At 39.9% G+C, this 23,803-nt stretch overlaps 2 protein-coding genes across 9 annotated transcripts in view; both read left to right on the forward strand.

Moving 5' to 3' along the window:
* The window catches only part of RABGAP1L (RAB GTPase activating protein 1 like), a 227,785-nt gene that overhangs the window by 56,262 nt on the left and 147,720 nt on the right, over positions 1-23,803 (forward strand). The gene's annotated exons all lie outside the window — the stretch shown is intronic.
* Positions 516-22,821, forward strand: GPR52 (G protein-coupled receptor 52). Of its 5 annotated transcripts, none has more exons than XM_038144440.1 (2): positions 516-15,638; positions 15,943-22,821. In XM_038144440.1, exon 2 carries the CDS (start codon positions 16,135-16,137, stop codon positions 17,218-17,220), a length of 1,086 nt encoding a protein of 361 aa, XP_038000368.1. In that variant the 5' UTR covers positions 516-15,638; positions 15,943-16,134; the 3' UTR covers positions 17,221-22,821. The 5 variants fall into 5 exon arrangements, with proteins under 5 accessions (XP_038000368.1, XP_038000369.1, XP_038000370.1 ...); XM_038144441.1 differs by having other exon boundaries at positions 516-15,076; XM_038144442.1 differs by having other exon boundaries at positions 516-14,832.

Raw genomic sequence — 23,803 nt, forward strand, 5'->3', positions numbered from 1 at the left:
ATGGCACTAATCAGGGGTATCACTACTCCAGCAGTATAATTCTCATGCAATGGTGAGCAATTACAGGAAAGTATTTTCCATTGCTGCAGAAGGTGGAGCAAATGGATTGGATTTGGGGCTGGATGAAATGAATCAATTTGGAGTTAATATATGTAGTTTATCTGTTCAGTTTGGACCAGCATTATTATTTCCGATTCCTATGAGACAAATCCTCTTTTTTTAAAGCAAAAAGAAAAAAAAAAACAAAAGGTTGCAGGTTTCTGGAATTGTGTCTTGTCCAAAATTAAAAGTTAGAAATAGGATAGATGGAAATAGCAAATCCTGTTGTTGAAGTTTCATATGCTTAAACACAATCTTCCATGTATTGAATTAACACTAATTATCTGTTTCTTGGAGCATCTGTCTTCAGACTGAGCTTCAAGGACTGAAGATCAACTTTCATGGAAACCTAAAAGAAAAGGCATTTGCTTCTTTGTTTCACACTTAATATCTTTGTTTCACACTTAATATTTCACATTTAATATTTTCACACTTTGTTTCGCACTTTTAAATTTTTATTGCCAGTTTGCATAGTTAGGAAAAGGAAAACTGAGGAGATCACAAGTGAGTCACTGTTTCTGTCCAAAGACAATTAAATGCAGTTGACTTTGAAACTGGTGCCTTGATGCCAGGTTTGTGTGGCTTTATTCATTTAGTTTTTTAATTTATTTTATCTGTGTGAAGCAAATACAATTTGTGTGAAACAGTTTAGCTGGGAATTGAGAGAATTCCTTACATAGGAAGGCTATTTTAGTGGGAGCAGAAAATGAATGAAGCTTGATATTTGCAGCAATACCAAAGGATGTGAAGTTAGCACTAAGGAGGGGAAGAGGAATTTTTTTTTTGTCCCAGGGTTCCACTGCTCAGTGTTCTGAGACTAATTAATCAGTAAGGGTGTCTAATTAAAAAGATGACTGTTCACCAGCTGCCACAGCAGGCTGGTTAATGGACTGAAACATTAGAGTATTTTTGTAGGAAATATTTGTGTTCAGAATGCTGCATCTGTTTGTCCTGATTGAAAATGGGGGAGTTTAGGCCTCTGTAGCAAGGAATAGTTGGTTTCTTTTTTGCATATTTATTTTGTCTCCTTACTAATTAGGAGTTGTGTCCCTTGACTTTTAAAGGAAACTGATATCAAGGATGGCATAGCAGTATGCTAAACAATTGTAAAAGATCCTATTACATAAGGATATTTTATTATAATAAAAATGTGGGGGGGGTTTTCAGTTGACTGAAAAGAGAAAAAGCTAATACCTGTTACTTTGCTTTTTGAACAAGGCACTTGGGCATTAGGCAAAATAATTCTGGATGAACTGATCATTTTTTCTGAGTTTCCTGTTTCTTTGAAATTCTGTACATATAGGCAGTTTCTTAGGTTTTACTTTTCTCCAGCTTTTCTCAAAGGATAAGGATAGGATGACTGTTACTCAACTCTTCTCTTAAACTGAGATCATTCATTTCATGGCAAGTAGAGTCTTGATATTTTTGTGATGTAATGTGGTAATGTGGTTTGTAGAGACAAATCAGCTCCTGCTAGCTGGAGTGATAGGAAGCTTCATTTTTGGTGTAAGCTGATCTGTTGGTGCTGACAGTTACAGTCACCTACTTTGAATTATTTTAGTGGTGCTGTAACACTGTGGGACAATAAAGTATATAGGAACTGAAAATACTTACTAGAAATCAGTGAAAATTTATTGTCTCTGAAGAGCAGAAGTTGATACAATTTTAATTCTTTAAATAGCTTCATTTAAATTCAGACTTCAGATAAAAGGTTTAGTTTATGATAAATGTACCAGGGTACCTAGTTTCACAGCAAATGTTAATATTTCTCTTACAAACTCAGGAATAAAATGTCCCTAAGGTGAATTTAATTTGCCAAGTTTTGATTCATTTAGCACTCGTCTGGAGAAAGTCTTTCAATTTTGTGTGCACAAAAGGGAAAATCTTATGCTAAATCTTCATCTTCAAAGGAATTCAGCAGTTTAGTGACAAGTCCCTCAGGAAATAAAGGAGGAGCATCAATTAGTAATTTTTATTTTTATGTAATCTAAATTTTAATGTTTCTGCATGATATTTGAGGTGGAAAATATCACAGTAGTATTTTATTTTCAGGGCCTGCATAAAATTAAAAAATATTCTGCTGCATTAAGAATTTTTCTGCAGTTTCTTTTCCATACATAACCACATATAAGAACACTGAAATAACACTACAATTCCTGGCTCTTGAGGTGATGTATGACCTCTCTGTCCTAAAAGTCACACCAATTGATGCATTTATTCTGCAGGGTGGAGCAGAAATTATACTGGCATGTGCCCTCTTGTAGCCTGTTCTGTTTTTTCTGTGTGAATTTATGATCCATTGTCTGCAAACCAGGGGAGCAGAGTTGCCCATCATTTCAAACAGTGATAAAACCAAGGGAGTATCAGTATTATGGCCTGAACAGGTTTAAATGAAGAAGAAAGAAGAGTTGGAAGAATTGATATTGCACCAGATAGTGTCATAAGCTCAGGATATATGAATATTGATGCAGATAACAAGTGGTTTTTAAGTAGGATGGAACTGGGATGTGTCATTGCCTCACTGTTCCCTCACAGTGTGGTAAGAGCTGCTAGGACTTGGCACCTCAGTGGTGGTTTGAAAATCCCTGCTATTCCTTCCTGGATAAAACATAAATAGATATCCCAGTTGAATTTGAACGTTGGTTTGTTAGTCAGTGTTGTTTTCCTGTAGCAGTAATGATGCTAATGGTGAAAGAGCAGCTGCAGTAGAGACATTTTACATCCCTGAGTAAAACTGGATTGTTTTAGAAATTCCCTGCAGGGTGTGTTTCTTTATGGAATTCTGTGGGTGTGATCTTCCCTGTTAGCACGGGGCACTGCTTACCTGAAGGCAAAGGTAATGTCTGTGTCCACTGCCAGAGCTGAGATTGCTGAGGGATAATTGTGTGTGAGGCAATCAGCTTGCTCTTGGTATTCCTCTTTCCTCTCCAAATCACTTCCTAACCAGCCTCTGTTTTCAAATGAAGATTGCATAACTGGCATTCAGGAGGCTGCAGCACCCCAGAGCTGGAGCTTTAGAAATCTTAAATCCCTTTATTGGAGAGAGCAAACCACCTTTTCCTGACTATTAGTTGCTGATTTCAGTATGTTGGTGTTTGGTGCTGTAAAAATTAAAGAATGCTCTAAGTGCTTAGAGAGGAAACTAAGAATCCAAATATTAGCTGTTTAAAGTCTCTTAAAATGCCTTTGCTAACACCAATACTGGTGGTCAAGACTTTATTAAAGCATGTTTTACCATAGCTGTGGACAGCAGTTCAGAACAGTCGGAGTAGTAACAAACCCAGCAATGCTTGAGCTGCCTGTGTAGGATATTGAAGTGTACCGAAGTGATGAACACATCTCTCAAATCCAAACTGGAATTTGATATAGGAGTGAATTCTGAACCTTTACATATGACTTCTTCATGATAAAACCCCCAATGACAGGGTTACTTATGCATTCTGTAGGATATTCTTCTAAGGGCCTGAGCTAGTATTGAGATAGATTTTACAGTAATCACTTCAGAAGAGATTAGAAACCTTTAGATCTTTACAGTCTGTATCCATTAAGGAATTTTTTCCCTTTTCAGTGATGAGTGTGGTCATACAAATTAAGAGTCATATCTCCTGTCAGCAGGCAAATTTAAAACTGCTGAGGTAAACTAACCAGAAGGAGATTGTTTGCAGTCTGCTATTACATATACTCTTTCTAACAATCTTTTATGTAGGTTTTTGTGGACACAGACAAATATTTTGGCAGCTAGGAATTTTTTCCTTGCTGAGGGTTTTCATCAGTTGCTTTTTAAACTGACAACCAAATGCTGATGATATGGAGCGTCACATATTTTAATCATATCCTGCATATGACAAAGCTGTCTTCTGATGGGTGGTTTATCTTCAAAGCACTTTCAAAATACAACCTTTTTTTTGACTCAGTAGTACAAGATACAGCCTGCATTAAAAACTAAATAGTCATTAATGGGGATTGCAGTTTCAGACAGCGTGCTTGCCAAAAGAGGTTTCTTTTACTGCGTGTTCCATCTCTTTTTTTATACCCTTACCTAGCATTTGCAGGGCTAGTCACATTAATTGGGGGGTTTTATTTAGAAAATTTCCTTCCCCCCATTTCTCTCAGAGAGGATCACTGTTCAGGTGTGGTGTCCGGGTGAGATGGGAGCAAGCGCTGGGGCTGGGCAGGAGGGATGGCTGAGGCAGCCTTAGGCTGGTTAATGTAACATTGCAGTCTAATTACACTTTTTGGTGCCTGTATGGCAGAGGAATTGGAGCTGCCTTTTGGAACCATGCCTCCTTTCTTTCATGAGTTTGTAAGTGTAATTCCAGAAAGTTCTTCTGGGCTTTGTTGTCACTTGTCTAGGATTTCCTTTTCCTTTCTGTAAAGACTCTCTGATTCTTCTTTAATGGACATTTGAAAATACATAAACACACATTAGGGATAAAATACACCCACAAATGCTAGAATGAGTATTCTTTGGTGGTGCTTTTATACATGCATGTATGTGTGTTCAATGCAGAATGGCTGCCCCTGATATTATAACAAGAATACTGATGCTGAATGCCAGCAGCGGATGTACACAGCTGGCAGTCAAGGAGTTATATTTGGATGTCTGCTCATTTATTTTGAACTCAAAGCCATATATTTCAGGCAGCCATGCACTTGATTCAGTTTAGGCTATTACACAATGAGGAAGTTAATTTCATGGAAAGCTCAGAGCAGCAATAGCTGGTTGTCTTTTCAGGATTGTCTGCAGTGTCTGGTTGAGTCAGCAACAAGCCTTGGAAACAGGCAGCCAGGCTCCTTTAGCCCAAGCACAGACACACTTCTGAAACTTGGATTTAAAGTCTTGATATTCCCATGTCTAAGATTTATCCTGACTCCTGAAAATATTTGTAGAGTGAATATTGTACATGGAGTTTCCTTTTGAGAAGCTGTTGACTTGGTCATAGATTAGGTAAGATATTTAGCTACATAATTTACATTTCTAGAAATGCTAGCTTCACATGGTACTTGAGAGGGGATGAGTTAACTGTGTGTCCAGCCTCAAGGATTTATACTGGGGCTGGGGAAGCCAAATTACAGAAATCCACTTGAATTTTCAGTGTTAGCCTTGTTGCACAGCCCTGTGTATTATCTGAATTTCCAGTGTACATCTGATTTTTTGCTGCTATAAGGCATTCATCTGATTCTTCTCCATTCAGTGCAAGCAAAGACCCTGACTTTGAGCTGTATTTTTGGCCATGCTAGTTCTGCTCACTGGAAGCTCTTGTGGATTGTGGTGAGAGACCTTCCATGTAGGTCAGAAAAGAGATATGAGTACTGCTAGTAGCAGCCTTCATTTTCAGTACAGTGAAGCCAAAATAAAAGGCACATGCTGTGTTACAATACAGCTTACATTGGGATCCTTGCACATGCTATGTACATGGTTTAAGTGCAAATATTTCCAGCACAAGTTACTGTTTCTAGTCATAATTTCCTGAAGTATCTGTTAAATACTTTGCTCGTTATTAATTAAGGCTTGTCTCAGTATGGCTTTTGGAATATTTCACAGTGCACACAGTACTGTTAATTTTAAATAGAACTTTAATTTTAAGTAGCAGTTTTGACAGGCTGAGAAGTAATGGATAGAAGAAGAGTTCTCCGAGGTTGAAAGTGCTTGTATAATTAGGAGCCCTGTAATGGTCATCAAGGATGTATCAGAAATTTAAAGATATGATTATCTTATGGGCACCTTTATAATTCCATATATACAGAGACAGAACTCTGCTGCTTCAGACAAATCAATTTTGGTACTTCCTAACTTTCCAATACTTAATTTAAAATCATTAAGTAACCTTGGTCATGGAATCCTAGAACAGCTTGGGTTGAAAGGGGCTTTAAATCTCATCTTCAGTCCACTCCCTGCCATGGTGGGCAGAAACAGCTTCCACCAGCCCATGTGGCTCCAAGCCCCATCCAGCTTGGCCTTGGACACTTCCAGGGATCCAGGGGCAGCTTCTCTGGGCAGCCTGGTACATTTTATGGATCTAGGTAAGGTCACTGCACATCAGATAAGTGGTAAAATGTATTTGTTTCTTCCTCCTGTGAGAACTTGCAATGTGTAATTTTCTACTCACCTTGAGATGCTCCCTTGCATTCCTTAGAGTTCTCTGGAATTGTACTAATTGTGATCTCTAAAGCAGAATCCCCCCCAAAAAACCCAACCTCTACTTGTCTCTGAAGCTCTTCCTGTAAATTGAGTCATAGATGATACATTTTAAGCCAGCAGAATGTTTGATTATTCTACTTTTGACTGCCTTTAAAATTCTAGTTGCCATAACAACTTTATTTCTTTATTTTTAGCACATCAGTTGCCATAACAATAAAATATAGCTTTTTGAATGTAATCATTTTCCCTTACTTTTTTTTTGCTTTGTTTTATAAAGAACCTTCTTGGGGGGAAAGGAAATGTGCTAAAGCTCATCCCCTGTGAGCACTTGGGTTAGAACGTTAGCTAAAAAATAAGGCTTTTTTTTTAACTAGCCTTATTCCATTTCTATGGCATTTTTTTCTGACTACTGAGTATTTTCATAACTTAGACAGAAAAATGAATGCAAATCATTTTCTGCAAATAATTTTTACTTGTTTAAAACCTTTCTTTGTAAAAAAATTGCTTTTCCTCATTCTTATTTCTTTTAGTTTGTGTTATTAGAAAACCTTAACTGCTAAATGGATAATTTCTAAGATTTTTTTTTTTTTTCAATATACATAATATCTGTAAAGTCACTGAGTTAGAGGCAGTGTTTTGTTCAGCATGTTTGGGGCAGTTTGATGTGATATATCTTTAAAATGTATGAACAAAGAGATTGACTTCCAGCTTCAAGACATAATCTTGAGCAGAGGGGAGAGGTTTATGTGTGAATTTAATATTGGTGAAAGAAGTTGGCTTTGAATGTAATCTGTAGATTTGACTTCTCCATTTCCTGATAGGGTCCTTTCCAAAAGGGTTTGTTAGCTATCAGTGTTGTCTTTATATTTAACCTCTTCTTAGTTCTGATCAAGTACATATTTGATTTCAATTTTTTTAAGAGATGGGAGATAATGTCAGGTTTGGTATTTCTTCTAGAATAAATGATTTCTCAGCTCACATAACATTTTACATGTGCCAATTTCTGGCTATAAATATAAATGTCCTCATTATCTAATAAGGCAAGATTTGCTAGTTATTGGAAGTTGAATGTATTTAGATGTCATTAATCTTGAAAAATACTTATGTATGACTTTATAAATTTTAATTAGCTAATTTTTAACTCAGGGCTGTGGGGGGGAAAGTCAGTAAGTCAGTAATTCTTGCTTTCAGTGGCATTTTCCTAACACCTCTCATTTTTGGATTCCATGTCTGTGAGTTACCCAGGAATGTACTTCCACTGTTATTGGCAAAATTTTCCCTGTAGATCATTCTCAGCAGGAAGCTATTCCTTGTCCTTTCTCATATATGGATATTGATGCAAGTGTGTTTAGATCCATGCTGGAGGAGAACAGAAGTGATACCTCTTCAGCACTTCCAGCTGGGAGGAAGATTTGGTCTAAATGAAGCTGAGCTTAAAATCCATAAAAAGAAATTGTGCCACCCTTCAGGTTATAAATAGTTATCGTGCCATATCCTTCTCACGTTCCTCTTTCCTGTTTCTTCACAATGTGGTAGAATAGTAATCCTGAGTAACACTTAGTTTAAAATAGCCTTAAAAATCCACTGTTTACTTTGATTATTTTTAGCTTTTTTGTTCTCAAGAAGTAGTGGAATTGGGTTTACTGGGATTTGAGGTTGGTACCACCTGCTTTTCAGTAGACCCTGCACTAAAACAAATTAGCAGCTCTTTAGTTCTGAACTGATGCTGCCCATACCAGCAGTTGGAGCTGTGCCTTCATCCCCTAAATGATCCTGATTGTTCAGTGCTTTTCTGAGCCACCTCTCGTGTCCTTGAGGAAGAACTATTTTTAAAGAAATCTATTAAAGGAGCAGTTTAGGGTGGAATGTGTCAATTCTGTAATCAACTAAACCATAAATTGTTGGTGTGAGCAGGCAGTTGTTTCCAGCCAGCCTGTCTGGGTTAGACTGGGTGTTCTGGGGGGATGTTCTGTGGTGGTTTAACCAAGCCACATCCATGGAGAGGGGATTTGAATCTGTTCTTGCTGTCTGAGTGAGTTTGTCACATAAGAGCTTCACTAAGAACTAGAAGAAAGTACTTAGAGTACTAAGAAGAGAGAGTTAGACTGGAGTGGAACTATTCTGTGGTACATCCAGACTTCTGGTTTTGAAGGACAGGTGTATGTGGGTTCGATCCTCATGTTCTTAGTAGTTGCTTTTGCATGGGCCCTACAAGTTGGCTGCCTAATTAAGGCTGCAATAAATTATTCATCAGTTCAACTCATTAAATGAAAATTGCTTGCCTTTTAAAAGGTCATGCTGTAGTTTAAGAAAACTGTTTGGCTTTCAGTGTGTGAAAAATTGAAGCAGGCGATCACAATGTTTGGGATTTTCTTTAAATAGCTTCAAAATTTCTTATTCTAGCACTGCTGAAATGGAATTACTGCTAATACTGACTGAGCTTTTGCTCCTGCCAGGCAAGCTGGAATCCTTTTCAACATGCACTTTCTTGGTGCCCACTTGAAATATGCTTTTAGAATACCAATATCTATGGAATGTCATTCGTGGCTTGACACAGACGAAAGTATTAGTAAAAGTACAACTATGTCAAAATATGTCTCTAAAAGGTTTGAATGAATGCAGTACTAAAATCGTTTGTATTATTTCGAAATATGAAAAATTATTCCCAGAGGAAAGGGCAATGCTACCTGCACTGTGCAGACTATTCTCTAATCTCAGCACTTCTTCATTTACAGTTCTCCTAATTGCTTTTCTCCTGTGATTTAATATTTTAATCGTCCCTTGAAAGATGGGAGCAATGGAAGATAGTAAGTTGGTGTTGTTTTGCCAGTACACTTTTCTTGCTCTTTTTTAAGCTGCTGCTAGTGTAAGTGGCATATGCATGACACTCTCTGAGGGCATGTGTTTATTTTTTTTCATACCACCCTGAGTTTATCTGGTGCTTCTTATCATATATGGTCAGTCAGTAAATAGCATCCTTCTGGAGCTTATGTGCTGCTTAAAACAAATGCTCTTTGGCTCCTGAAAAATGTTAATTATCACCATTCAGTTGGCTGCACAGCATTTCCCTGAAGTAAATTCCCTTCTTGATTGATAGTTTATTGCACAGAGTTTTATTTCCATCGATTCAGGGCACAGGAGTTTGGTGGTATTTGTCATCTGGATTGAGCTTGTAAAGTGGATTCAATTTGTTGTAGGACCATCAATATCATCTTGAGGGAAGCTAGAATTCAGAAATTCAGAAAAATATTTGCTTTGTATGCATTTTTGAATGGCACCCCTTCCCGTAGTGGGGAGGGTTGAAACAAAATGATCTTTAAAATTCCTTCCAACCCAAACCGTTCTGTGATGCTATGAAAAATAATCCATGAGATCACAGGCAGTAATGTTTAAAAGGAGATTGTAGCAATTTTCTCCAAAATCTTGCATAGTATTTATTAAATACATGAATAATATTAGGAGTAATTTGAAAGTTTCAAAGTTTAGAAGCATTTGGTGTAATTGTTGCTTAACAGCATGAAAAGACTGCTTGATAAACTTGCAAATGTGAATGCCCATCTCTTTCTACTGAGCCACATAAAAAATTTATTTGCCCATTTCTTCTTGTTCTGCATCACAGCATCCTAATTACCTAACACTTGTGTGATACGGGCTAATATTTGCATCATTAGGAACAGGGCTGGAAAAGGACTGAGCTGTGAGTGCAGCAGAGGATCAGGCTGAGCCTGAGCCTGCTGGAGTAGCAGTAGTAAAAGGGAAAGGGAGCATTAGCTCCCTTCACATCTCTTGACTTTTTAGAAGGCTACTGCCCCCTTGCATTCTCCTGAACTGCCCCCACCCTTGACTCCAAATTATACCAGCCTCTTCCTTCTGCCCCACCGTACAGAACCCACTCTGCTGCTGCCACCAAATCCAGTTTTGCCCTAATGCAGAAAAGGCCTGTGCTGGCTTTTTTCCTGTACCCAAGAGGTGAGAGCTCCACGAGAGCATCTGCATTTCAGAGCTGCAGCTGTGTACCTGGTGTCTCTTGATCTTTGTTGCAGCACCAGGTACCTGAGCCATAGCACTGTAAAAGGATTTATGGCATTCTTTAGGATCATAGAGTGGGAGGCAGAAGGAAAGGAACTTGTCTCTGATAGTAAATCTGAAAAATTAGTCTAGCAGGTGGAGAAATGGTTTAAAAGCTTCCTTCAGAGCTGACACTTGTGGGTTTTTGCCACTGGCCCAAGTGTGTTTAGTCTTGATGAGGATGAGGACGAACCACAGCAAGAAAAATTCTGAGCTGATGGTGAGAGTCACAGGGAGAGTGGTCAGACATTGGAACAGGGGCCCAATGTGAAAACTCCATTCTTGGAGATGTTCATAGCTCAGCTAAATGTAGAACCCAGCACAACTTGGCTTAAATTTGGTGTTGGCTCTTAGAACTTTGTCCCCCCAAATTTGGAGCAAGACATGGGGTCAGATGATATCCACAGGATATGAGGGGTTGGAGAAGCCTAAGCTTGTTTTGAGAGGAAAAGAATGGGTTTATTTATAAATATATAGACACTTCTTATATCTCATCATATGCCTGCACTGAGGTCACAATCCCCGTGTGTTCTGTGTGAGCGCGAGCTCTCCGCAGGTTTTAAATAGACAGCTGTAGTGGGTGGATCTGGGGAAGAGGCTTTATATTCCAAATAACAAATAGAACAGATTTCTGCCTTAAATACAGCACTAATATGACTTCATAGAGCAACTTCAAACACCAATATGATGTAGAAAACCCTATCTACGCACACATACCCACACACACAGTTTTTAAGGCAACAAATTATTTTCCTTCATTCTCTGCTACTTTTAAGCTGCACTACAAATGCAAGCTTTGTAGAATAGAATTATTCTGGAGGCATTAAATACAAAACCAGGGTGTCCATAAGATACATGTAAAAGTAAATGCCAGAGTTAGTTAAGAATAAAAATAAAGCAAACTGAACGAAACACCTTTATTCTTTAGGCTTATGAGAAAGTGTATAAAAGAAAATAATACTGTAAAATAACAAAGAAAAAAAAAAGAGTTGGGTAGAAAAAATAGAGGTTGATGAGCTCGTATGTGTATCAACACTGTCATTCAGGTCTGCATCTAAATAAATAACTACTGTGTTCCTCATCCCACACTCAGCTGGACCTCCTTGCTCTCATCAATGCCTTTCAGAAAGATTTTACAGAAATTATTGTTGTCCATTTAATCCAGCTGACCATCCAATAATTTAACAAGGAAAGACTTCAAACTAGAAATGAGTGGTGTGATTGAGATGCTGCTTTGTGCACTGCAGGGATTGCTTCTATCAGTCTTGTTTCCTTACAACAAAGGATTTAGCAAACAAATATTGCTATTCCTTTTCAAACAGAATGATTAATAGATTGTTTTCTTGCTTGCAGCTTCTAAATCTCCTTCCATATGGACTTTTTCTCTCTGAGAAGCTTTATCTGGTTTCCTTTCAGGGTCACACATCACCACTGCTTTCACAGCCTTGCTTTGCATGTACAGAGCTCATGCTCCTACCACATCCCCTCTGTTTTCAGCAGGATCAGATGGTGTGAGCCTTCTGCTTTGTATGGTGATTTGTATTGCTTGTAGCCGATGTAATTTATAAAGATGGTGAGGAATTGCTCCTTCTGTTGGGTTTGAAGAGTGCTCAGGTCCACCAGCTGGATGTAACCAGCTGTGGGAACGTGTGCACCATGTAGGATGCTGCCTTGATGACAGTAAGGCAATTCTTCCAGTAGAACTTTTCTCTTTCTCACTTCCTTTCCTTAAAACACAAATTAGAAAAAATCCTGAAGCAGCTTTCGTTTAAAACTCTGCCAGAGGCCCAAATGTGCCTCTAATCTCCAAATAAAAGATTTCTCATAGAGCTTTTAACATGCTGTCTCTGATAGAACATTCTGGTATTGCTACATTTTGTAAAATTCCCTCTGTAACGGCATAGTTTCATCAGGACTAGCTGATTTCTGATTACTTTTCACTTACCTCTAAATATACATAAAACAGCACAACTTAGTGCTGTTAGCATGGTGCAGTTTACCAAGTGGCTGAGGTGATAAAGCCACTAGCAGCTTGCAGCATCACTAGTTTTTTTGGTAGTGAAGGAAGACTGCTCATATTCCCAAAGAAGTCAGACTTCCCTGCTTTTGAACCCCTTTGTCCCTTCAGTTAAAATTTCTTTGGAGGATGCATTTTACCTGCGTCTAGAACCAGCCAGCAGAGGTTGCCATTGATTTTCCTGTTATCTGCTCAGCAGAGCCTAGACTTCTCCTAGCAGACCTGAAACATATGGCTGCCAGGAGTGCTTGTTCTCAGAGCTGAGCACTCTGGACACGCACAGCAGGCACCAGCTGGGCTGACCTGAGACCAAGGTGACTCGATGGTCACTGTGACATTTGGAAGCTTCAGTAGTTACCAGTCCTTAAATTTGTGTGGAGCAGGATGTGCTGAGCACGAAGTTCCTGTCATCTGGTGTGTCAGGCTGTACCTTTGCTTATCTCATGCCCCTGTGTACCTTTGGGGCTCCCTAATGTCCATTTTAAGGTGTTTTGGCTGTTCACATCCCTGGTGCCAACCACGATCTGACCTAGGGAGAAGTGCTGGTCACTGCCATGCCTATGCACGCTGTTTGTTCTCCTCCTCCCCCACAGGAGGAGTGGGAAGAGGAGGAATAAAAACTGCTCCCTATTGTTCTGCTCTGGTATGGACAACTGGGGCTTAAAGCTGTGCTCAGGGTCTAAATTTAGTCATTAAGTCTGTTGTTACAGCCATTTACCATGCTGAGGTATTGAAGATAGTTTAATTTTTTCTTAAATCCTCTGCTAGAAGACTTTGGAATGATCACATGCCCTTGCTGCAAACCACTCTTACACTGCTGCAGTTTGTGCTGCTTCACATTGCTACAGACTTGTCATTCAGACTTGGACACTGGCTCCAGGCAATACTCGAAATACAAGATGTTAACTCAGGAGCAGCTTATTAAAATTTTGCCTTTGGTTTGCCATGGAGCTAGAAGGACTTAAATCACTGTAGTTTCTAATGATGTGGTTGGGTAAAGCCTCCAAGACACGTATTTTGCTGGTCAGTAGCCAAAAATGCTGTTCTGTGGTTGGTGTTTTGGTATCTAAATTTGCTGTTTCAGTGTCTAAGGATGCATGGAGTGTCTGTGAGATAGCTTTGATGCTTGTACTTCTGTGACTGGATTTATTTTTAGGAAGCACAAAGTAACCAAAAAGTTCTGTACTTCATCAGGGAATAGCTGCATTTGTTTGCAGGAGTAAAGAGCTGAGTTAATGGGTTCAGTTTGGAAAATAATGCGTGACAAGTATTTGTATTTAAACTTACGTTGAAGCTATTAGGGTTCTGGTAATACTGGTACAATATCAAAAATGGGTACAGGTGAGTTCTGTAACATAAATATGCTAAGTTTGGAAGTAATTAATTTGGGGATGTAATTACAAAGCAGGGGGTGTAATTTTGCCTTCTAAGGAAGACTAGAAAATTTGTGTGGCACTGTAGCAGATATTTTACCAAGCTAAACCTCAGCAGGTGATCCTTGAAAGGTGAGTGCCCAATTAATAACATGGGATTGTTTTAGCGATCAGTTTCAGTGGCGCGGTGACGGTGGTTTATTAGGCTATGCCTGGATTATATAGGCACATCTCTCCGGGAGGGACGTTTTGCCTTTCTCCTGAGGCGCTCGCAGCGGTTCGGCAGCCGCGGGTGCCCGGCTCGGTGGGCCCGCTCCCGGTGCCGCTCCCGGTGCCAGCGGCGGCGCCATTGGATGGGCCGGGAGCAGGGGAGCGGCCGGCCCCGCTCCAGCGCCCGGCGGGCTGCGGCGGGGAGGAGGAGGAGGAGGAGGAGGAGGAGCAGCGGGCTCAGGTGCAGGCAATCATCGCACGGGGGGAGCAGGGAGGCAGCGGCAGCCGCTCCAGCCGCACCGCGGTAACAGGACTGACTCGCTGACAAGTATTGGACATAGCGGCTGGTGAGGATGCGTGTAGGTGAGAAAGCTTCTCTATTGCTTTAGCCGGGAATTGGAGAAACGAGTGATTTTATACGTGCTCTGTTGCTTATAGACAAAGGGAGCAAATAGGCGGAAATATTCGGGGATGTTATAAAATGTGAAAGGACTTTCTGTACAGCGTGGCAGTGCACGACAGGAAATTAACTCCAAAAAGAATGCTTTCTCTCAAAGTGCTGCGACAGAATTGAACATTTGGCTTTTCTAGTACCTGAAATTCGTCCTGAAGACACGGCAAGGACTATCAGAAACATCAGAGAGATCCTGGTACTTTTAAAGAGACTTAAAGCAAATGCCGGCTGAATGACCTTGGAGATGATTTTATGTGGATTCATTAATTTTCACTGCTGGTCTTCTAGTCTCAGGAACTCTAGGATTAATGATGGTTTTAACGTTTTAGGGGCCTTTCAAAAAGCAAGATTGTATACATTTAATTACCTGCCTAATGATTCCTGAACTAATCAAGCATTTACTTAAAACTGAACACAGAAGATGCTTTTAATGTTTTCTCTCTTCATAGCTGTGAATAAAATGAGCAAGGTAATGTCCTGCAAATTGAAGAACAAATTTTTTAAGCAACTATTTATTATGCAGATCATCTAATAAATCTAGAAACCTTAACCCCCTGAGAAGATGAAGCTGAGCAACAGAATAATGGAGTAGTAAACAATGGCAGCTTTTCTAGTCAAATCAGCATTTCATTAGCTTCCCAGCAGAATGCAGATGGAAGTTTCTGAGCTCGTTGTGTGGGGTTTTGTGAAATGATTCAGTAGTTGCTACAGAGGTGAGCAATATCATGGATATACCTATGAACTCCTGGGTACTGATCCACTGTAGTAGATATGGCAGAGTTTCTAAAGATGATTCTTTTAAATTGCCATTGCTGAAGTTAAATTCAAGAGGATTTATTTTGTCAGGGGGGACACTGAATTATGATTCTGGCATTTGTAATTGTAATGGACTATAACTGTTTAAAGGAACTGTAAATATTGACATGAGTCTCCAAAATCTATTTTTAAATTATTTTCATTTTTAAATGAATAGACATGATCTTCCTCATTGTATGTGAGATGTATGTTTTCTTTCTTGGGAGCCAGAGGACAAATCTCCTTCATCCCCCACCTGTCTCCCCCTAAATAAAATTCATTATTCATACCCAAATAGTGGTGAGTCTATTGGAATTAACCTTGACAAAGATGTTTTCCTTACCTTTCCAATGAATAGCATGGATAAGATGGAGTACCATCTTCTGAATCGAACAAGAAAAGACAGCATTAGAGGGTGAACTTTTTTCTTTAATCTCCAATCAGTCTGTGATTTAAACTGAGACATAAAGATTATCTCCAGTAAGTGCTGGTCCAGGAAACCTGAGCTGTACTGAGGTTCCTCCTTCCCTTCCTCTCCCTCTCCCCCATATATTCCAAAGTAAACGACTTTCTCAGGAAAATAAGTCAGAGATTTCCCTCCCCTCCTTCCCTGGGAAATGAATGTGTCTCTTTTGTCAGTTTTTATTTCTGTTTGTTTTAGAAGTGCCTTGTGTTTGCTAAAGATGGGTCAAGAGCACTGGAGGAGCTGATCAGTGGCCTTTCTCTTTCTGGCTTTTGTTTTTCTTTTCTTTCTTTCTCTCTTTCTTTCGTTCTTTCCTTAAAGCCAAGGTGTGCCAGAGGTGATGCACTGATGCTGAGGAGGCATCAACAGCTATGGGACTCTAATCCTCTCCCATGTAAGCACTGGCAGTGTCTGCAAGGAGAGACCGTGAGACGCTGAAGCAGAGTTTAGCTGCTGTTCAGCAGGTCACCTGCTCACTAAGGCTCAGATTGCACTGTTCCCTAAGCACAAAACATGAACCAGTCCCGATGGATTGAATGGAGGACTCTGAATATGAGCAGTAGTGTTATGAACATATCTGAGCACCTCTCCTGCCCTCTTGGATTTGGTCACTACAATGCAGTTGACATCTGTATCCTTGAGACAGTCGTTATTGTCTTGCTAACATTTTTAATTATTGCGGGTAACTTAACTGTGATATTTGTTTTCCACTGTGCTCCACTCCTGCATCATTACACCACCAGCTACTTTATTCAGACCATGGCCTATGCTGATCTTTTTGTTGGAGTCAGCTGCTTGGTTCCTACTTTGTCACTGCTCCACTACTCAACAGGTGTCCACGAGTCCTTGACTTGTCAAGTTTTTGGATACATCATCTCTGTGCTCAAAAGCGTATCTATGGCATGTCTTGCTTGCATCAGTGTGGATCGCTATCTCGCCATAACAAAGCCTCTCTCCTATAACCAACTGGTCACACCTTGTCGCTTGAGAATCTGCATCAGTCTGATCTGGATATACTCTTGCCTGATCTTCTTGCCTTCTTTTTTCGGTTGGGGAAAACCTGGTTACCATGGAGATATTTTTGAATGGTGTGCTACCTCCTGGCTAACTAATGCCTACTTTACTGGCTTTATCGTGTGCTTACTATATGCTCCCGCTGCCTTTGTCATATGTTTCACCTATTTCCACATCTTTAAAATTTGCCGGCAGCACACCAAAGAGATCAGTGACCGCAGAGCTCGATTTCCTAACCACGAAGGGGATGCTGCTGGGGAGGCTGGGCACAGCCCCGACCGCCGCTATGCCATGGTTTTGTTCCGGATAACCAGCGTGTTCTACGTGCTCTGGCTCCCTTATATCATATACTTTCTGCTGGAGAGCTCGAGGGTGTTGGAGAACCCGGCACTCTCCTTCCTAACTACGTGGCTTGCTATAAGCAATAGTTTCTGCAACTGTGTGATATATAGCCTCTCCAACAGCGTTTTCAGGCTGGGACTACGGAGACTGTCAGAGACAATATGTTCATCTTGCGTGTGTTCAAAAGACAGGGATGTACAGGACCCTAAGCCAAGGAAACGGGCTAATTCCTGCTCTATTTAAAGAGAACTGGTGCATGTAATCAAATGCTGAGTTTTGATAGTATTTGTGGTATCTGGAAACTTGCCAGAGAGAAATGTTTACTTGAACAGCTTGCCGTGGTGTTAGAGTGAATTCAAAAGGGATCCTGGAAAAGGCAAAGGCAGCTGTAAGAAGGGTCACTGAACTCTTGTGAAATTGTCAGGAGAACAATTCAACAGAGACGATGAAGAAAGTCAGAAATAAAAATCTTCTAAAGGGCATGAAGTAACTAGCACATCAGAGGAGGTTCCTCGTAAAACTAGTTAGTTACTATCTTATATTTCCCCCTCGTAGACAAGTTGTCTGTGTCAGAGTATACTGTAGCCTTCAGAATTTTAATGTATTTAAGAGGAAGCAATCAACACCACAGTATGCAGCTATCCGTAAATTATATACTTGAGGACCGTAGTAGATACTGCAGGTAATAATTAGCTCTATCTTTGCTCACATATTGTACAATTTCCAGTTGTACAAGAAATCTGCAGTGCATAAACCCTACCCTGGGCATGATGACGCTTTGGGATAAACTGGCACCTTGTGGTACAACTTACACAGAAGCTCTCCCTCTCATTTCCCCTTTCTTTCCCATGCTGTGCATCCCTCTATTCCATTGTATGCACGTGGGTGAGTTTGAGGGCACCTGTGAGGTTACCTGAGTTCCAAATCATTCTTTCTGCAGGAGACAATGGCCCTGCCTGGCTGGCTGCCCATGTGCAATGATTTCTCCAGTCGTTCACTCTCTTGACCCACTTCAATCAGCACACAGTGTCAGTCTAGTGTCCTTTAGGGTGTACTGAAGTTTTTCCTTACTGGTTCCACAGGTGCTCCTAATGCAGATATGATAATGGCACACAGCAGTGTGCAGCACTGCTTAGAAAATTAAAAATAACTGACCTTTTTCTTTGGGAAATCTAAAGAGCTTACTGTTGTAGCTGTCAGTCTGTTGTGTGAACCTCACTTGCACATACTGTATTTTTTTTTTTTAAGAGAAAACATAAATTGTGGTCTGTGCCTAATGTTTTCATAGCACATGGAGTAGGTCAATGCTACAGGATCAAAAGATTTACACTTGCTTTAAGAGAAATACTTCTGTGCAGCTCTTTGTTAGACAAGTGTTCTCAGAGGAGGTAAACAAGACAGTTTGGTGTTAAATACAGGCCGAGAGCTTCACTATGTCCTTTTGTACTGAACTGACTTTCAGGTCCACTGATGAAATCTTTTTGATTTTGCAAGGGCACACACACATAAGGTTTGTGTAATAAATTGCCAGGGGTTCAGATGCATGCCAATCAATACAATATTTAAATTATAACTTTGAACCAAATGTAATTTTCTTAGATGGTTATTGGCTTTTAAAAAAGGCCCAATTATTGATTATTGGTGCCTTTTAACACTGCACTATTATTCCTTCTTTCACCAAAATGCGTATGTAAAGATTGTGCCTATTACTTTTTGTAATGAAAGCTGACCACGTGTGCACACTTGTGGTTTGACTCTAGAGCTCCCTTAATACTGTACTCTTTGTTCTGTTGAGGTGGTTCTGAACCCCTATACATTTTTTTAAACCTGTAAGAAAGTTGAAACAATGGAATAAAGCAGTATTCTGTCAATCAAACTCAGCCTTGGCGTTAGTTCCCTGATGTTACACTCTGTTCTCTGGGAGAGTCCTTTTGGGTTAGGACTCGAGTGAACTATTTCAAATCCAAATTTTAAAGCTGCTTACTTGATGTCTAAACTGGTTGTGTTCTGGTTTCTGGCATTGCATGTCTTCAAAGTAGATTCAAACATGACTTCAAAAATTCAAACATTCCTCGAGCTGAGCTGTTGCTGAGACCCAGCTCTCAGAGATATTAGGGAAAATTCAGTAGTGTCCTTTGCATGGATCTCATAATACTCCCTGTCTACAGAACTGTATTTGCTGCCTTCTTTTGCCAAGTTCATGTTTATTTCAGGAGGCTCTTTTGGCTCACTGCTGCTCTGTATGGTTGTGTAACCCTAACTCTTCCTACAAACATGACTTGGATTCATTTAGTTTTGTCATTGTTTTGTTGGTTTTTTTCCAAGCAAGGCTTAGACAGGGAGCAATGAAATATCTTATTTCTCACAATTCACAGGGCAGGTTTCTTACCAGTAAAGTCATTTTATATCTGTGCTCCAGAGCTGGCCACTCAGAGCTTCTGATTTTCATTGGCATTTCTGGTGACAGGTTTCTGTGGCACCTCGTGGAATCCAAGAAAAGTTCTAAGCAGGTGCTTAAAGTCAAACTGATGTTTACTGAACCCAGGCTGTGTGCAGCAGATTCATGGTGACTGTGGTGCTGTTACTCCAGATGTGTCAAACACCCAAGCAAACTCATTTGGCTCAGTTGTGCCTTAGTTGAACCCTGTTTGTGTGACCTCAGGAAGTGCAGTTGATGTGCAGCTACTTGAAGGTTTATTGCCTGACAGTGGTGGGTAGGGCTTGGCCTCAGAGGCTGCACCTTAAAGTCTGCTCACCCTGAGGGGCACAGTCAGCAATATGTTCCTCTTTGCCATCATGTTTGGTGTGTGGATTTGTTGGGTGGAACTAGAGATTGCCTTTTTCCTCAGGCTGTTCTTGGAGGGAGACAATATGAGAGAAATCCAATATGCTGGAACCAGCTTGTAGGTTCCAAGGTTCTTCACCACCTTTTTAAAGTTCTTTGGTTTGTTGATCCCTGGCTTCATGTTGTTGGTGCAGGAACACTACTTTGCTCCCCTGAACTCTGAATTTCAGCTGCTGTAAAGTCACATTTCACCCTATTCTTTATAAGTCTCCTGGAATCTGTCAAATTAAACATCCTCAGCAAATTTAAGTATTGCTTTTCTTCTTTCTGCTTCCCAGGTGACAGGATTTGACCTGGTCAATCACATGAATCTTTCAATTTAGTATGTGTGTTTCATTTTATGGAAGTGTTTTCTAAACTCATGATTTAAAATTTTTATTTGAGGGAGGTTTTGTTACTGTTTACTAATGCTGTCTGAGGATTCCAGCTGGTGCTGAATTCTCTTCCAGAATTAGAAGGCTGGGCATTTTAATGGATTAAAAAAGTCACAGAAATTCTAGTCACCCAATCTGTGACTTCTGATTTTCATTCTGTCATTATATAAAGCTGCATGTTCTTGTAGGAAAACCTGATTAAACAATGATGGTTTTAAAGCTGGCTCCCACTTACATGTGCCTGAAGAGCTTTATGATTTATGAAATACCTGGTAAATAGGAGACCAGACACTGACTAAAGAAGTTGATGTGAAAAAATCATTGTTGATAATACAGGTAATGAAAAGGAAACAGATGGAAAATACTAAAAAAAAATGAAGCTATATGCTTGATAGATAAGCAAAACAAATATACATATATATACAAAAAACTCCTTTAGGCAGTTAGATTATGTTGTGCTGTTCCATTTCTCTTGAATACTTATGTTTGCAGCATAGCAGGGCAATGTCAAGGTCGATTACCTTACCATTTTTGGAACCTCATGTCTGCAGCCTAAGGAAAAGTCCAAAAAACTGTCTAATGGCAGCAAAAGAACTACCAGAGAAGTATTTTTTTCTTCACTGGATTCTATGTGCTCCCTTATTTTCTGGCTAAGTAAATTTCTTCTTAAAATACTATTCTTTAACAGAAAAGGAAACTGTAGTGATGAAAACCACATTGCTATCTTTTAAGGTTTACTTATTGTCTTATACTAAAATATTATTTCCCTGTTTCTGCCTAAGAATCCATTTTGTGATGGTACTTGGTAAAGCATGAGGTACTATGCAAGTTTTATTTCTGTGCAGTCTTTATGCTTCCTCTGTTGAAAAGTTGGGAAAAGTTGCTTTATTGAGCTGCCTTTCACAGGTAGTTTAGTAAGACTTTTTAAAAATCGTGGTTTTATTTGTTTTATGATTAATTTTCATTCATTTAGTGTTGTACAGTGAAATATCCTTGAGTACACTTAGTTTTTACACTCAGCAAAAGCAGTAAAATGTCCTTTTATGGGTAAATGAACTTAGCAGTCAATATTAGAAATCAAGATTTAATGGTGAGTTATTTCAATAGCTATTTTATTTCAACATGGAGCTGTTTTCTCTTTCCATATTACAGCTGTAGCTAAGCACATAAATATACAGATTCTTTTTTTTTGAAAGTTCGTGTTGGGATGCAGGGGATCTGCATCTCTGAGCCCAAGCCCTGCTGTTCCCAGGGTGGGAATATCCCTTTAGCAGCATTCCAGCTCAGTTGCAGCAAGCTGGGCAGCACCAGGGTGCTGGAGCTGTGTGCCAGAGAGCAGTGCCAGGGTTTCAGCAGGCTGGTGTTGCTGTGGAGGAGGAATGTCACTGAAGGTGGCAGTGGCCTCCCCAGCCATCCACCAGGACCAGCTGATTTGCAGATCTTTTATTGTCCCTGTCACCAAAAGGAGAAGTTTAAGCCTTTGGCTTCATCCCTGCCCCCTGTTCCCTCTGGCTCTTTTTCTTATGGATGCATCTTTCTACTGAAGAACTGAATCTCATTGATTTTGTTGGGTTTTTTCCACTGAAATTTTTCATGTATGTCATTTGAGAGGCCAAACCAAAAACTGCTTTGTTAACTAGGTGCCAGTTAATTAGCAGACCTTTCCAGAAATGGCAGCATCACTGAGGTAGTGTTTTCCTGTCATTTGCAGCATTGCCTGGAATATTGCTTAAAGGAAGCACTTTCCAAAGATTACATGTTTTTTGCTAAACCAAATATGGAGGTCAAGTAAACCTGATTTCGCCTCCATTTTACATAGACATATACAATTTTTTTCTAAGTATGTACTGAATTTATACATAGATCTCAGCATTTTTAACCAAAGCCTATGCCATTATTGTTGATGGGATGAAAGCAATGTGGAAGGGTATTTAAGAGGAGCTTCCTACACACAGATTTTTCTAGTCATTCTGTAAAGAAATTATTCTTTTCCCCATCTGATATTAGGACAATCCCCTGAGCTCCATGAGCTGTAAGTGCTAAAGGAGTGGGATGTGAATGGAGAAGAAGCTGTTAATGGCTCCATGCCCCAGCACAGCCCTGGGAAAATACTGAAAACCCCTCATTTTTACATCCATAATTTCTTTAGGCTCCTCCTTTGTGCAAGTAGTGTGAAAGGTAGGATGAATCTAAGGAAACCTTAGTGCTTTCAGCTGCACTGATGGGTGGCTAGGAAAAGTAATTTCAGGCAGTAAAATCTTTGTTGACTTTATCCCATTCTTCTACTGCCTGCTGCCAGCCTTAACCCTCTGGAGCAGACTGTGACAGCAGGGCTGCAGGGTTGCATTTTAGCCACCGTGTGACTCCGTCTGGACAAAAAAAAAAAGGTGACTGGAAGCAAAATGAAGCTTCTCTAAGTGCAGTGATTACCAGGGAAAAGAGTTTCTTTTTTTTCTGTGCCATGTTCATCCCTGCCTCAAAGTTCACAATCTAAAATTGACAGCTGGCAGTGTTAGAAAAAGAGACAAACACCAAGCTTTTGAGAAGGGGAAGCTCAGAGATGTCAGTATCATCATCTGAGGCACTTTTGCAACTTGACAGCATTATTCTTTGTTTCCTTTAAATGAAATGTTGTTGTTTTTTTTTTCCTTCTATGTATTATTTCAGTAAGCACAAATTCTTCTCATCATGGATAAAGTCCATTTAATGAGATATTTAAATGAGGGACAGGGTAGTGGTTTGGGCAAGTATAACAGAGGGTCCCAAGTTACTTGTAAGAACATGTACTACTTCAAATTTCATACACTGTAGGCAGGAACATCTCCAAATACCTGTCCCAGGTGAGGGTTTCCAGTCCTTGTATCATCTCTCCAGTGTTGTTTATACTTGTGCAGGTATTATGGAGAAGTCCTTCTTGTGGATCAACTAAATTTAGAATTGTAAATGGACAAATGATGCTTTCTGGGGTAGATTTTGGTAGATTTATTCTGCTTTAGGAAAGTCACTGGCTGAACCTCCTCATAGCTGAGCTGTTAGGGGTCATTGGCAGCTCTGCTCAAACCCAATTTAGGGCACTGGTGTGTGGGGCTGAACTTATGCATGTGCCTATCATCCTCTACAGATGAGATGAGAGACAGCTGGAGGCAATAATGTCTCAGAGTGCCTCAGCAAGACTTCTTCAGAGCTGTGGTTATCAGGGTTTTTAATGGTAAGGAAATTCATTGTAATTTAAAAAAGAGAGGTCTATATGCTGTGAGTAATGAGTTGTTATCAGGTCAAGAACAGAGTAGCCTGATTTTCATCTGTGCCCTCAACAGGCCAAAAGGATATTCATATAAGAATTTTATTACAAACAGGTAGATTTTCAGGCACTGCAATTTTTATAGGGAGTTTTAATGCCACTGTATGCACATAAGGATTGTAAATAGTTATATAAGGCAAGGTTCCAGTGGCAGCTTTTCCTGCATTTCAGGGGCTCTGGGGACCATTTGTGGCTCAAGCTGGGTAAGTTCTAAGTGTGTGCTGAAATTACCAAAGCCAAGCTGGCCAAGACAGGCTGTAAATGCAAGATCTTTATCCAAAACTACTTTCCCTGTAATACTGGATA

The sequence above is a fragment of the Motacilla alba genome, chromosome 8 (assembly GCF_015832195.1).
Source record: "Motacilla alba alba isolate MOTALB_02 chromosome 8, Motacilla_alba_V1.0_pri, whole genome shotgun sequence".
NCBI lineage: Eukaryota > Metazoa > Chordata > Aves > Passeriformes > Motacillidae > Motacilla > Motacilla alba.